The 13,238-nt window shown below is 38.4% G+C and overlaps 1 protein-coding gene across 6 annotated transcripts; it reads left to right on the top strand.

Moving 5' to 3' along the window:
• Positions 1–6: 6 nt before the first annotated feature.
• On the top strand, positions 7–13,101 carry LOC100183529. 6 transcript variants are annotated; one of them, XM_026839149.1, is made up of 32 exons: positions 7–10; positions 204–278; positions 358–484; positions 736–900; positions 1,213–1,291; positions 1,560–1,729; positions 1,905–1,978; positions 2,040–2,256; positions 2,545–2,672; positions 2,944–3,161; positions 3,415–3,599; positions 3,872–3,960; positions 4,124–4,235; positions 6,104–6,175; positions 6,578–6,650; positions 7,001–7,093; positions 7,336–7,467; positions 7,818–7,945; positions 8,055–8,150; positions 8,369–8,457; positions 8,720–8,834; positions 8,943–9,512; positions 9,794–9,909; positions 10,188–10,273; positions 10,491–10,602; positions 10,755–10,835; positions 11,021–11,187; positions 11,389–11,502; positions 11,768–11,961; positions 12,151–12,289; positions 12,586–12,722; positions 12,977–13,101. In XM_026839149.1, the coding sequence occupies exons 3-32, from the start codon at positions 368–370 to the stop codon at positions 12,998–13,000; spliced, it is 4,092 nt and encodes a 1,363-aa protein (XP_026694950.1). In that variant the 5' UTR covers positions 7–10; positions 204–278; positions 358–367; the 3' UTR covers positions 13,001–13,101. The 6 variants fall into 6 exon arrangements, with proteins under 6 accessions (XP_026694950.1, XP_026694952.1, XP_026694951.1 ...); XM_026839151.1 differs by having other exon boundaries at positions 8,940–9,512; positions 12,983–13,101; XM_026839150.1 differs by having other exon boundaries at positions 8,055–8,151; positions 8,376–8,457; positions 8,940–9,512.
• Positions 13,102–13,238: the final 137 nt, after the last annotated feature.

Raw genomic sequence — 13,238 nt, 5'->3', positions numbered from 1 at the left:
TGGATAAGCTGTAAGTTGCTTTGGAATGAAATGTTTTGTAAGTTATTTATCCTCATGATGTTATAACACCACGTGCTCGCTTACAAATTACCAAGCATGTGACTTTGTTAGTGATTGTTTTTCGTCCATAATGGTGCCAGTCCTAGCCTTACGTAACTATGTTAAGGCCCCGGTGTATAATATTTAATATGCAATCATTACAGGTCAGATTTCGAGTATGAACTCACACTAAGGACCGATCTCTACACCAACAAACACACACAGTGGTTCTTCTTCAGGTAACTTGAATGTCTCAGTAACTTGGTGGATAGTGTTTGTTTATTATTACATCATAATCACGCTTATTACATCACACAGGGTTCGAAACATGAGACCAGAGCAAACGTACCGCTTCACGATCGTGAATCTCATGAAACCATCGAGTCTCTACAATCACGGGATGAGACCTGTGTTTTACTCAGAGATGAACGCAAAGAAAAATAAGGTGATGGTTGTGGTTTAGGTTTTGCATCGTTAAAAAGAGGTGGTAATGGAACGTAACTTATTTATCCTTACATGGCAGCAACTACAGTCAATATAATATGAATGTTCTGTTTCATACTCATCTGTTCCAGTTTATGAAGTATGCATATGCATGTTTCTATGAACATATGCAACTTTGTGGAGAGTTGTTTTTCTACACCGCTGACAATTTATGTTTCCATACTCTAAGTATTCACAGTTTATTCCTCACAGATTGGCTGGGTACGAGGAGGAAGTAACATCCGATATTATCGAAATAACTTAGGTGGTAGAGATGGTCGCACTTACTATGGGTTAACATGGACGTGCGAGTTCCCTTTTAAAGACGATTGTTGTTACTTTGCGCATTGTTTCCCGTATACTTACACAGATCTACAGGTAGGTTGGGGTGTTATAGATAATGTTGATGTACAGACGGGTGTACGGCAACTTTGGCCTAAATCTTAGATGACCTGCCTCGTCATGTATAGTAATATTGCTGTTGTATAGACAAATGTAGGGAACTTCCTGGCCTAGATGACGTGCTTCGTTCTAGGACGTATCTTTATAAAGTACGATCTACATGTACAATGTTGGGGTAATGGGCCAACTCTTGTGAATTTGGGCCCCTGGGCTGCATCAATAAAGGACCTCACTTATATCAATAAATTACAATAACTCACACTTCTTAAACTGTGGATTAATTTCCAGGAATATTTATTGGAGGTTGCCAATGATCCAGTTCGATCAAGGATTTGTAAACAACGGGTTTTGTGTCGAACACTTGCAGGTAAGTCAGACGGTTCGCACATCAAGTCCCGGGCTGGGTGATAGATGCAATATTAATGCGGTCATTTTTTTTACTGGAGGTAATAGACCTTCATCCCAGGTCTCAGGTGTGAAGACCTTACATCCCAGGTCTCACTGAAGACCTTACCTTTATAGAAAAAATCTCTATTATTGAGTGTCTAAACTGCCTCAGTAGGGTCTAGATGGTAGCACCCTGGGTGTTGGGGTAATGGGCTTACAACCCAGGTCTCACACCTTTACATCCACAGGCAACCTTGTTTACATTCTCACCATCACTTCACCTTCGCGCAACCCCGAGATATCTCGGGCCAAACGTGCCGTTGTGCTCACTGCGCGTGTACACCCAGGGGAGACAAACGCATCTTGGATGATGAAAGGGTTCTTGGATTATTTGACGGGGAACTCAGCAGATGCTAAGGTCGGTATTGGGGTCTTATGATTCAGTATGTTATGTTATCGAAAAATTTATCAAAATACAAGTAGTTGCTAAAAGCGGAAATGTGTGTATAAGGTCCATGTTTCATACAATATATCAGGTGTTTCAAAATCTGTATTTTTAGTTTTTTATATTATTAACTGATTTATCTTTCTAGCTTTTGAGAGACACCTTCATCTTTAAGATTGTTCCGATGCTAAACCCTGATGGCGTTATTGTGGGAAACTACAGGTGAAATATAACACGGGTATCTATAGAAAACATATATTAAAACCTAATATTTCTATCCCAGATGTTCCCTCGCTGGCCGCGATTTGAACCGGAATTACAAATCTGTGTTGAAGGATTCGTTTCCTTCCATCTGGCATACCAAGATGATGATCAAAAGGTTGAACAGTGAGAGGGAGATTGTCTTGTATTGTGATCTTCATGGACATTCAAGAAAGAATAATATTTTCATCTACGGTTGTGAAAATAAACATAACCCACAGAAGCGGTTGCATGAAAGGGTAAGTTGGTTTATTATAGGTTTATCATACGTTAGCTAGAAGATATAGGTTCAATGCTTGATGCTGCTACCATTGTGGGTGTATTTGGCTTGGGCAAGACATTTAACTGCAGTTACTGCAACCCAGAGGTCTCGTATGGTCAAAAACACTCAAAATATTACATAGCTGGTAACTGGACATGAGATGTATGAAACCCATGTAATAACAACTGTCGTTGCCCCGCCATGCAAGATAAACAAAATCTACAATTTAACAACATAATTATTAACTCATAATCTATTTCCACAGATCTTCCCACTTATGCTCAACAAGAACGCTTCCTCCTTCTTCTGCTTCAACAGCTGCAAATATAAAGTCCAGAAGAGCAAGGAGGGAACAGGAAGGATTGTTATGTGGTATATGGGGATTCCTAACAGGTGACAACATAACAGTATCGGCATAAGTTAAACCGAGATTGTTTAGCAATTGCTTCAACAGTATTTTGGAGGACCAACACTTGTTTTAAAGAGATAATTAAAAAAAATCCAAAAGATCTCTTTCAGATTTTTATTAGCTAATAATGTGAAGATGTTATTTTGGGTAGAGTCAATGTTAGGGCTTTCAAAGGGTCTTTTACTGTGTGTAAAACATAAACATGTAACTGCATATTGTTGCTGGCTGCACTTACCCATATAAACCCCCCCACAGTTATACAATGGAAGCCACATTTGGCGGAGCTTCACTCCCCGGTAAGCGTAAAGACACTCACCTTAGTACAAGGGATTTGGAGATGATGGGATATTACTTCTGTGATACCTTGCTGGATTATTGTGATCCTGATCCTTCAAAAGTCAATGCTTGCCTCAAGGAGTTGCAAGATAGAATGAGGAAGCAGATAATGAGAAGACTTCAAATGCAAAACGCAGGTTTGTGGAAAATACAAACAATCCACAGAGTGAGGTTTTTGATAACTTAGTATATGTTTCAACCCAGTGGTCACTAATAGGTTGTATAAATTGGCAGTCATTCGGGTAAATAACCACAAATACATACGTGGTAACTCGTAAGCGAACACAAGGTGTATGAAACAGAACACCCTTGTTATAACGACTGTCGTTGCCCACTAAGCATAATGACTACAGGCATGATATAAGCAACCAAATAAATCCATCGCCCCAGGTCTCCCGTTATCCGACGACTTCAACATCGACGACTACATGAGCGAGATGGAGTCCGATACATCCGGGTCCGATTCCTCGTGCGATGACGGACTCCCTGTACATCTGCTCGCTATCGCCCCCAAGTTGCAGAGGAAGAAGAAGATGAGATCCCGCCGGGAAAGATCGAAAGTTCCGGCAACGAAGGTCAGTTCATGTTTTTTTCTTTATAGGGATTAATGTAGCTTATTTGTCTCTGCTATTAAAGTTGGTTTAAACATAAAAAAAGGTTAGCACACCTGCCTTCAGTTGCTCTGTCATGCAAAGTTAAATAAGTTATATATAGAAACAACACAAAATTTTATATTTTTAACATTACCAGAGCAACTGAAGGCAGGTGTGCTAACCGCATCACATAGATCTTTTTTATTGTGATCCCTTTTATGTTTCTATTATAACAGTTATTATTTCACTCACAGACAGTGATACCTTCAGCTGCAGACAGCAGTAAACAAGTTGTTACGACACACAGCGCAAAAACTACAGCAGATAAAACTAAAACTCTGAGGTAATTTGATAAATATTGTTTCCCATTCCCTTCTCTTGTTGTTTAATTAATATGATCTTCGTTATCGTATTAGAAAAGATAAACTACTTTTACGCTTACTACTCATGGTATATTTTTAGCAAATGTTTTAACTTAACCTTATTAATTTTTTCAATATTTTCAGATATTCTCAAAATTCGAGCGCTCGCAGGAGGTCAGAACATCATGTGACTACATCAGCCAATCAGCATCAAGCGTCAAACGATGACCGAAGTGGTGACAGGTCAACGAAAAAGGGTTGAATAAAGTTGTAAAAGATTGAGATTATATCAACAGTTATTATCATAAATCCAGTTTTCTGACAAATTAGAAAAGAAAGGGACAACAGATATTATAAAGTTTAGAAAAAACTAAAGTTAGTGCATGGTGTTATAAAACACAATAAATACAGAAGGTATGATAAAAATACAAGTTTAGTTAACAGTATGAGCATAGAAGCCAGGAATATTAAGTTTATATTCAGATAATTAGAAGTTTAAACTTTGAACCCAGGAATGCAGAACTGTCGTTCCTCTTCGTACGAACAAAGCGACTTTCGTTCAATTCACCCCACCACATAAAGTTATCACCCCCTCATCTGTGCCATCGCGTAAAGAGTCGTGTATCGTGACACAGAGAAGTTTCAGCAGTTGCGCGTCATTAGGCCCGACTCCAACTTGTATAAGGATGAGGTCCGGTGATTGCTCAAACTTTAGGATCGAGAATTACGTCAAAGCGGTCACAAAGCAAAGTAATGAAGACCAGCCTGTTGCGCTGTTGGTGCATAAAGCAGAACAGAAACCTCAGACATCTTTAACCATACCACTTACCAACGCCACTCTTGGTGAGAAGAAGTTGTCACAACAGAAAACGGCCCCACGGCCAACACCTGTCACTAAAACTCAGCAAGCCCCATCAACACCTGTCAATATATGGGAAATGTTGTTTTACAATACAAACTACCCAGGTGATATTGGGACATCTCTAGCAGCAGCTACAGTGGCTTCATCACCCGTAGTTACAAAGGAGATACTTGAATACATTGGGAAGACTGATCCCCAGGAGACAAAGTCCATCATCACTGCACAGAACATCACAGGAGCTTACCAGAATCTTCCCTCCATCCTAGCAACAGGATCTTTACTCCCATCCTCCCATAAGATGACAAGGAAGAAGGATCCACGCTCCTCTGCTCCTCCCACATCCTCCTTGTTCAAATCTCCAACATCCGGAACAAAAATTCCAGACAAATTCATTCCTCCTCGTCTCACGAAAAGCAGCCCAGTGGGGGAAGGTAAAGAGAAGAAGTTTTCTGTCAGTGGGTTCCGCTACACATCGAGCCTTGTTCTCCACACGAGGCCACCGTTGCCCGACAACCAACAAAGCAACGGCGATTCACCGAAGAAGTTATTTCACAAGACATCGATTCCAAGCCACGTGTTTGACACCCGCAAACACAAGTGGCTTCCACTCCGAAGTTCGCAAGATATCTCACCATCAAAGCTTCAACAAAAACAAAAATCAACGAAAAGTTTCCGCGCTTCAGTGAAAAGTTGTGTTAAATAAACCAGACATTTATGCAGTGTTTAGGGTAATGGGCCAACTCTGGTCTAAATCAAAGACAAGCTTGGTTGTAGGACCTTGCCCAGATAGAATAGGTTTGGGGTAAACTCACCACAAGACTTCGCCTATATGCAGCATAGTCACAGTATTTCTGTTTATATGAGCTCTAATAGAATAAGTAACTGAGGTATGTGATTTCTTTTGTTGTTATGCTCTACTTTATATTTATACCTCTACTTTATATTTAACAAAACCGTTTATTTTGTTTGTGTTTTACTTACAAACGTATTTTGTTGCGTAAAATATTAACAAAGTTTCATTTAGTTTTTACAAGTTTAAACCTGTTAGCTCTAACATAGAAATACATTACCAGCCTGTAACATGGAACTGTGGTCAGCCATACCGGATAAAATGACAAAATCCTAAAAAATCAACCACAAAGTTACATACGTGGTAACTTGTAAGCAGGCATGAGGTGTATGAAACAGAACACCCGTGTTATAACGACTACTGTTGCCCCACCATGAGGATAAATAAGTTACTTCACTTCATTCATTGCCAGCTAGCAACTGTTTCTCTCAAGTACGGAGATCCAATGTTGGGGATTTTTATCTCCGGGTTAAAAAGGAAAAGAGTTGAGTGAATTATTAATTGCATGTTATGTAACACTAGTATGTGTGGTGGGGATAGTTGTGGTGGATTGTTAAACAATATATGCGTGTGTGCCTAACCTCACCCTTATGGGGCATAATATCTATTATTAAGTGTCGAAACTGCCTCAGTGGGGTCTAGAAAATCTCTTAACAAGAACCTACCAAAAACTTGCATGAAATATCCAACAAACTAATTTTATTTCCATTCCTTTTAATATATGTTTCAATATAACACAGTTTTCAACTAAAACCATTACAAATTATTTTTAAACCCTTTTTTTTAACCTTTTTCTTAACTTCTCTCTCCCCCATTTGCCTTCTTCTCCTGCATATACGTGAGAAACTTCAATCCAACACAACATTCATAAGATAATTACATACAGACGGATTACTTAGAAGTGCTGACGTCAGCATATTTACGAAGTGGTGTTCTAATGATTCCTGATCCAGCAAAAGGTGAAAAACTAATTAAAATTTACTCTTGTATGTACTTTTTAAAATGGAGGGATAGTGAGACATACATATTTGAAACAAATCTAACGTATTAGTTGTAATGTTTACTGATTAATGCAATGCAAAAAATTCTTAAGCGCCCCCCCCCCACCCTACCACCCCAGGTTTGGTGCCTATAGGTATAGTCTATAATATGGGCAAATGAAAAAAGTTGTTCATTAGGTACTTGAGATCATTTTTTGGTATTTTTTCTTTGTGAAAGATTGATGTGTTTGGTGGAGTGTTGTCCAAGACAGGGCACAACAACAAAAGACAGTCATTTAAACACAAACAAACTTCACTAAAACTTTCAGATTATCCATTGCGTTACACAAACAATGGGGGAAACCCCAATGATGGGAACTTTGCTGTCAAATATTTGGCCAACCATTTGGGGAGTTTGTCTCGTAAGTTTAAATAATGAGATATATTCCTTAAAATACTTAGTTGTTGTTTGTGTAATAATATTTGTCCATTGCAGAGAGATTACATGTTCATTAAGATTAAAAATGTAGTTTTAATAAGAATTAAAGCAGTATGTTATTTCTTGTAAAGTAAAGAATTATATTCTTGATATATTTACTCAAATCTCCCTTATTTTATATTTTGGAACTCTCTGCTTGTTTATCATAATTAATAAATTAATTAGCGGATGGTTCTAACGATTCAAAATCGAGTTCCCCTTTAATGAGGAATGCCTCCTGTCAGTGGTCGCCCCAACCTGATACACAAGGTTCAGATAGTGGAAGTACTGAAGAAATAGACAAGGAAGCTATTATAGGTTTAATTGGTTGCAGTGGTTTAACAGGAGTGTGGCTTACACTGTGTGTGGTGTGTAACTTTACAGTGAGCATGAGGTGTATGAATACACCATGTGTGAGGGTTTGTATTAACATATTAACCCAGCAGAACTTAGTCTGGTGCAGTGGTAAGTGCATCTCATTCTAACCAAGAGAAAACTGGTTTGAGAGTTGGCTCTTCTGCTTTTGTTGGCGTGTGTCCTTGTGTAAAGCGTTTAACAGTAACTGCCCTAACCAAGTGTTTACGAATGGGTTTTTCATACATGGTAACTTGTAAGCGAGCCATACCGGATTAAACTACTTACATTTATTCACCTACCACCCCACGCAGCTGAGGAACAATATGAACTTCTTCGTCAAGCTGCGTTGCGTCGTCAGTTAAGTGCCGGGCAACAACGAATGCTCGCTCAAAAACATCTAGTGGCGGTAGCTGCGATGCAACAGAGGAAAGACGGAAAGGTGAACATGGAAATATTCTAAATCTGATTAGGCTTTCTAAACATTTTTTGAGTTACAACATTGTAACGTCCGGCCACATGAAAAAGTTTCATTCAATTCTTTGTTTTAGAGAATCTCTTCTGCCACAAGTGACAGAGCAACAGGGAATTCCCTAATTCGACAACACCCAAACCCATTTGAGGAGGGAAAGCAAAAAGATACTAATGGTGTGTCTATGTTACTAATATATAGTGGTTCGCTTTCACAGCTTTTTCTTTATTATAACTTTCTACACCACTGAAGATAGTTTTAGTTTTTTTAAGCTGAATTGAGATGAATATCGTATCATTCATCTGGGTTGTCATGTTTGTGTTTATAATTTTCATTATTCATTAACAATTCACTCATTTTTATCACAATGCAATGTATGACATCATAATCATCGTTTCAGCTTCGGACACTTTCTTTATGACATCACAAATGAACGCCCCTAACTCCCGTAGTGCTTCGGCAACAATTGCTTCGCAAGAAAGGTACATTGTGACATCATGATACTAATTATGACATCACATCATAATCATGAAATTTTAAGTATTTTCCTAATATATAGATTGGCATATGCAAACAGCTTAACACCAGTAACTCCAAAGTAGTGGTCGCTCTTGTCTAAATTGTCAGCATGAAAAGTCTGCGGGGGAGGGTAATGCACCAAATCTCTCTTAAGTCCGAGATTCTTTACCAAAGAACTCAACAAAATAAATTAAAATTAATTAATCCGGTTCTCAAATATGTTAGAGAAATGGCCACAGGAGGGAGCAGGTCAGCCACATTCGGGAAAAGCCGAAACTCGAATGTCCGAGAAACTTCCGCTACTAGAGGGACGATCACTGGAGATCAAAAAGGTTTCAAAGTAAGTTTGTGATGTTATAAAAATATATGTTTGAGATATCACTGTTATTAATAACATTATTAAATTCATTATTAAAACACCAGTTATTGAATTTATTTTTTCCAGAAGTCGGGGACCACCCCTCTGTCTACCGAAACTACAGTAACCACCGACCCAAACAACCTGATTGTTACAAAACAACAAGATGATAAACTAACAACTATTTCATCAAAACAAAAAACTCATTATTTCACAAATCAAAGCGAAAATATAAAAACTTCTAAAACCCTGAGTGATGGGAAACCTATTCATGACAAAACTCCCCTAAAACAAGATGAAACATCAACCAGTGTGAATGAAACTTCAATCAGTGTGAAACATGACTCACAACAAGCCATGAATGAGTCTGCAAATAGTTTCCAAACGAAACAAAAACCACAGAAATTACCCTGGGAGAAAAATGAAAAATCTACAACAGAAAAATCAAAATCGAAACCTGCAACCCAGCCAGAACAAAATGAAAACAGCTTTCTGTTTAGCTCTGAGCCAATTTTCGCTGGAAAAAGCGAAAAAGTTGCTGGAAATGTTCCTGAAACTGGAAAGGATGGAAAAACATCCACACACCTACGTAGGGGAGATGGGTTGGGTCATAAGAAGGTTCCAACTATTAACCGAGCTTCAATGCATGGATTGGTTAAAGTGAGTACCAGTGTGCAGGGTATGGTGGAGATCAGTCTCAACTTAACAGTGTAAGACCTACCCTCCTTGTAAGACCTTATTTTCAGAATGAGCAGGACACTTAATGGTAATTACTCTATTCAATTATGGAATGTCCGAAAAAATAACAATCACACACAAAGTTACATAGGTGGAAAGCACACAGAACACCCGTCGACCTGTGTTATAAGGACTATCGTTGCCCTGTCTCCCAAAGAATAGATAAGTTACATTCAATCATACAATCACCATTTACAACACAGGGTGAAATGGCTTTAACAAAATCTCCTGAAACATCCAACATTCCAAGTGGAATCAAGAAAACAACGTCAGTAATCATGGAATCGGATCCGGATAAACTGTCCGTACAAAGCAACAGGTCAGGTTGTGGTTTGGAAGTGTGTGTTGTTGGTCAGTGCCAGTGGTTAGGTAGGTACTGGGTTCAATGCTCGATACTGATACCATCGTGGCGTATATGTGTTCTTGAGCAAGACCTTAGCAGACATTGCTCCAACCCAGTGGTCATTAATGTGTTGTAGCACCCTGGGTGTTGGGGCATTGGGCCAACATTCCTAATCTGCAATTCTGTAAGGTTACGATCCAAAAAAGCTGCTTTAACAGTTCTTCAATTTTTTATTTCATCCTCATACTTTACAGATACTTACGACCTGGTTCAATATCTGACATCCATAGTTCACATTATAGAGCAAAGAATTATCAAAGTGGGGAAGATTCATTCTTTGGTGGGTTCTATATTATTGAGTGTCTATAAACTACCTCAGTGGGGTCTAGATGGTAGCACTTTGGGTGTTGGGGTAATAGACCCACATCCCAGGTCTCAGGTGTGCCTCACTGTAGAGATCACCCTTAGAGAAAAAGTTTAACATACTAAAAAGTTTAACATAAAAATTTAAAAAAATTGTACAAGACATAACGTTTTAATATATTATTTCTATGTAGGAATGTCGGACAGGGTTGGGCCAAGTCTGCCCCCTAGAGGTGGGAATGTCCCCCCAGTGGTGGCGAACATTGCAGAGTTACGAAGGTCGTTGATGGGGCAGGGAAGGGAAGGGTGGGTAGAGTTTGGATTTATTTCTTTTATATCAGATAAGGATCTTGGTATACATATATATATATATATATATATATATATATATATATATATATATACATATACATATATATATATAGCACAAACCCCCTATAAATATGAATATCCTACAGATCAGATGTCCCACCACGCAGAGTCCCAACCAACCCCACCAACCAACCAAGTGAAGAATCGCGTCTTGATAACGGAATCCCGTGAGTTATAACTTTTATTTTCGTAACCATAGATTTATATTCACCAATAAAATTACATACAGGGTAACTTGTAAGCAGGCACGAGGTGTATGAAACAGAACACCCGTGTTATAACATTCGTTTGTAATCCTCATTTAGCTTGTTTCAAGTTCATGGTTGTTCTTATGTTTTGATTGATGTTTCAGTTTCAGCCAGCGTCCAAAACGCAAACAGCCACTAGGGGGAAGACTTCGTTCCCGTGACGACGCGTTACATCACAACGACAACAACCATCGGGAAAGTTTTGGAAGTCCAAAACATTTTGATGAAGTTGAAACTTCAAGAAGTGAACCGAGAAAACGACATCATAATGGTAATGTATGACATCATAATTGTAATCTATGACATCATAATGGTAATGTATGACATCATAATTTCGGAGATGACAGAGTAACATATTGTTTGTGGTATTTTAAGTTTAAAATATTTTTTTTAAATAAATGAAAAACATTAGTAGTTATATTTTATTATATATTTTAATATATTTTTAAGTTTATATTCTTTCTATGTTCAGATTATCTTCTTTCTTCGAAGCCTCTCAGTAACCAAAGAGGGGAATCCCCATTAAATATCGAGGAGAAATTGAAGGAAGACACGAAAAGTCGATTCCGTAAACTATTCAATGAAGGTTGGTGGCTGATTATATATTCGTGAATAAACATAATGCTATACATGGTGCGCCTGGGGTTAAGGTTTATAACTTTGTGGGTTATAGTTGTCGTGTCTGTATGACAGATAATTTAGAAAATCTATTAGTGACCACTGGGTTGAAGCAATTGCCATTAGTGTCTTGCCCAAGGACACATACGTCCATAATGGTGGCAGTCTGGTTGTTCTTTATTATACCCTTTTGGATTAGTTCTTTGTTTGTTCTTTATAATTGCCTTCTTCAGATGAGCTTGACCCTGATGAGGATGAGGATGTTGATAATCTAAGCACGGTTGCCAACATGGTGAGCAGGAGGAGAGGACACCAACATCCAGGAGGTAGAAGGAGGACACATGATCATTTAAACGACTCCCCGGAGCTAAATCAACATCCAATTGATAGCAAGGATCAAGATGGAGAGATGAGGAGTTATTCTAAGGTGGGTTGTGGGAACTGGGGGTAGCGTGTTCAAGGCTCGATGTTGTGAGGAAAATTTACAATGTTGAAAACATTATAAGATTGAAATTGATAGGGTATGTGGTGATGTTACATTGTCTAATGTTTCTTGTAAGGATAAAGAACCAACTATGTAAAGCTATTGTATGACATCATAGTCTAATTGTTTCAGGGCAACGCAACAATCGAGAGAGTAACGGACACCTCAATGACAAATATTCGGATTGGGTCGCGCACCAACGAGTTCTCGTTACGTTTCAGCGAGAAGTCATGGGTTGATGTTTACCACAAGAGGGATAACGCAAACTCAGGTTAGGGGGTGTTGGGGTTCAAATCTAGCCCTGGGGTGAATTTGTATTTATATATTATATTGGGGGTTTGATGCTGCTACCAATGCGAGAATATGTGTATTTAAGTGATATTTGTGGAAACTTGTAGTAGGCGCGCTTTTACACTTTTCCTCAAGTAGTTTTTACCTGTAGCATGTTTTAACGACTGTTGTTTTGTTGCTAATTTCCTTCTCTCTGTTGTTTAATTAATTTGATTTGGCTACTGCCTACCCCACTGAAATAAATAATTTCCATTCACGTTGTTGTTTATATTCCAGGGAAATCCGAGAAACAAGTCGTGACTTCGGTTTCGTTGAACATGGAGGGCGATAAGGATGAGCGATCATGCGTAACGACGCCCGCTCTTGCACGACGACCTGTGCCAACAATGCTACGATACCTCAGCGCTAAACAGGTCGGTATATAGGGGCAGATTATTATTTTTTTACAGGTGTTTAACTTATAGCTAAACAGATTTTAAGATCTAGGAAACTATGTTGTAACATAACACAGGAGAATATAGGATTAGGTTAGTTCCTTGCATCGCAACCAGAGCATACAGGGTACAAGGCTTGATGCTGGTATAAATAATGTTTTCATCTGTTAAGTTGGTGCTAAATTAACTAAAACATATCATCCACAACACCAACTTAAACATATCTTTTCCAGGGTCAGAATAAGAAGAAGTCATGACATCATACATAATGTGTTATGACATCATACCTACCGTGTTATGACATCATCATCACTGTGTTGCATTTATATTTCGAAAAGTAAATTTATTTTTACATATGTTATGACAAGTTATTGTTCAACCCAACACTATCTGTGCAGTGACTAGTTATAGTAATTCTGTAGTCATTAGGTTACAGGTTGGAGGATTCCAGTTTCAGTGACTTTCCCATTTTACCTATGCAAGCCAAATAGAAAC

The sequence above is a fragment of the Ciona intestinalis genome, unplaced genomic scaffold (assembly GCF_000224145.3).
Source record: "Ciona intestinalis unplaced genomic scaffold, KH HT000161.2, whole genome shotgun sequence".
Classification (NCBI taxonomy): domain Eukaryota; kingdom Metazoa; phylum Chordata; class Ascidiacea; order Phlebobranchia; family Cionidae; genus Ciona; species Ciona intestinalis.
Note: the sequence above shows the minus strand (reverse complement) of the source record. Positions and strands in the feature narration are given on the sequence as shown.

Coding starts and splice junctions, on each gene's coding strand:
- LOC100183529 (XM_026839149.1), top strand. CDS start 368: ATGAGACCAGAGCAAACGTACCGCTTCACGATCGTGAATCTCATGAAA. Junction 7,946..8,054: donor AACAGAGGAAAGACGGAAAG/GTGAACATGGAA, acceptor TCTTTGTTTTAG/AGAATCTCTTCTGCCACAAG. Junction 8,835..8,942: donor GAGATCAAAAAGGTTTCAAA/GTAAGTTTGTGA, acceptor TTTTTCCAGAAG/TCGGGGACCACCCCTCTGTC.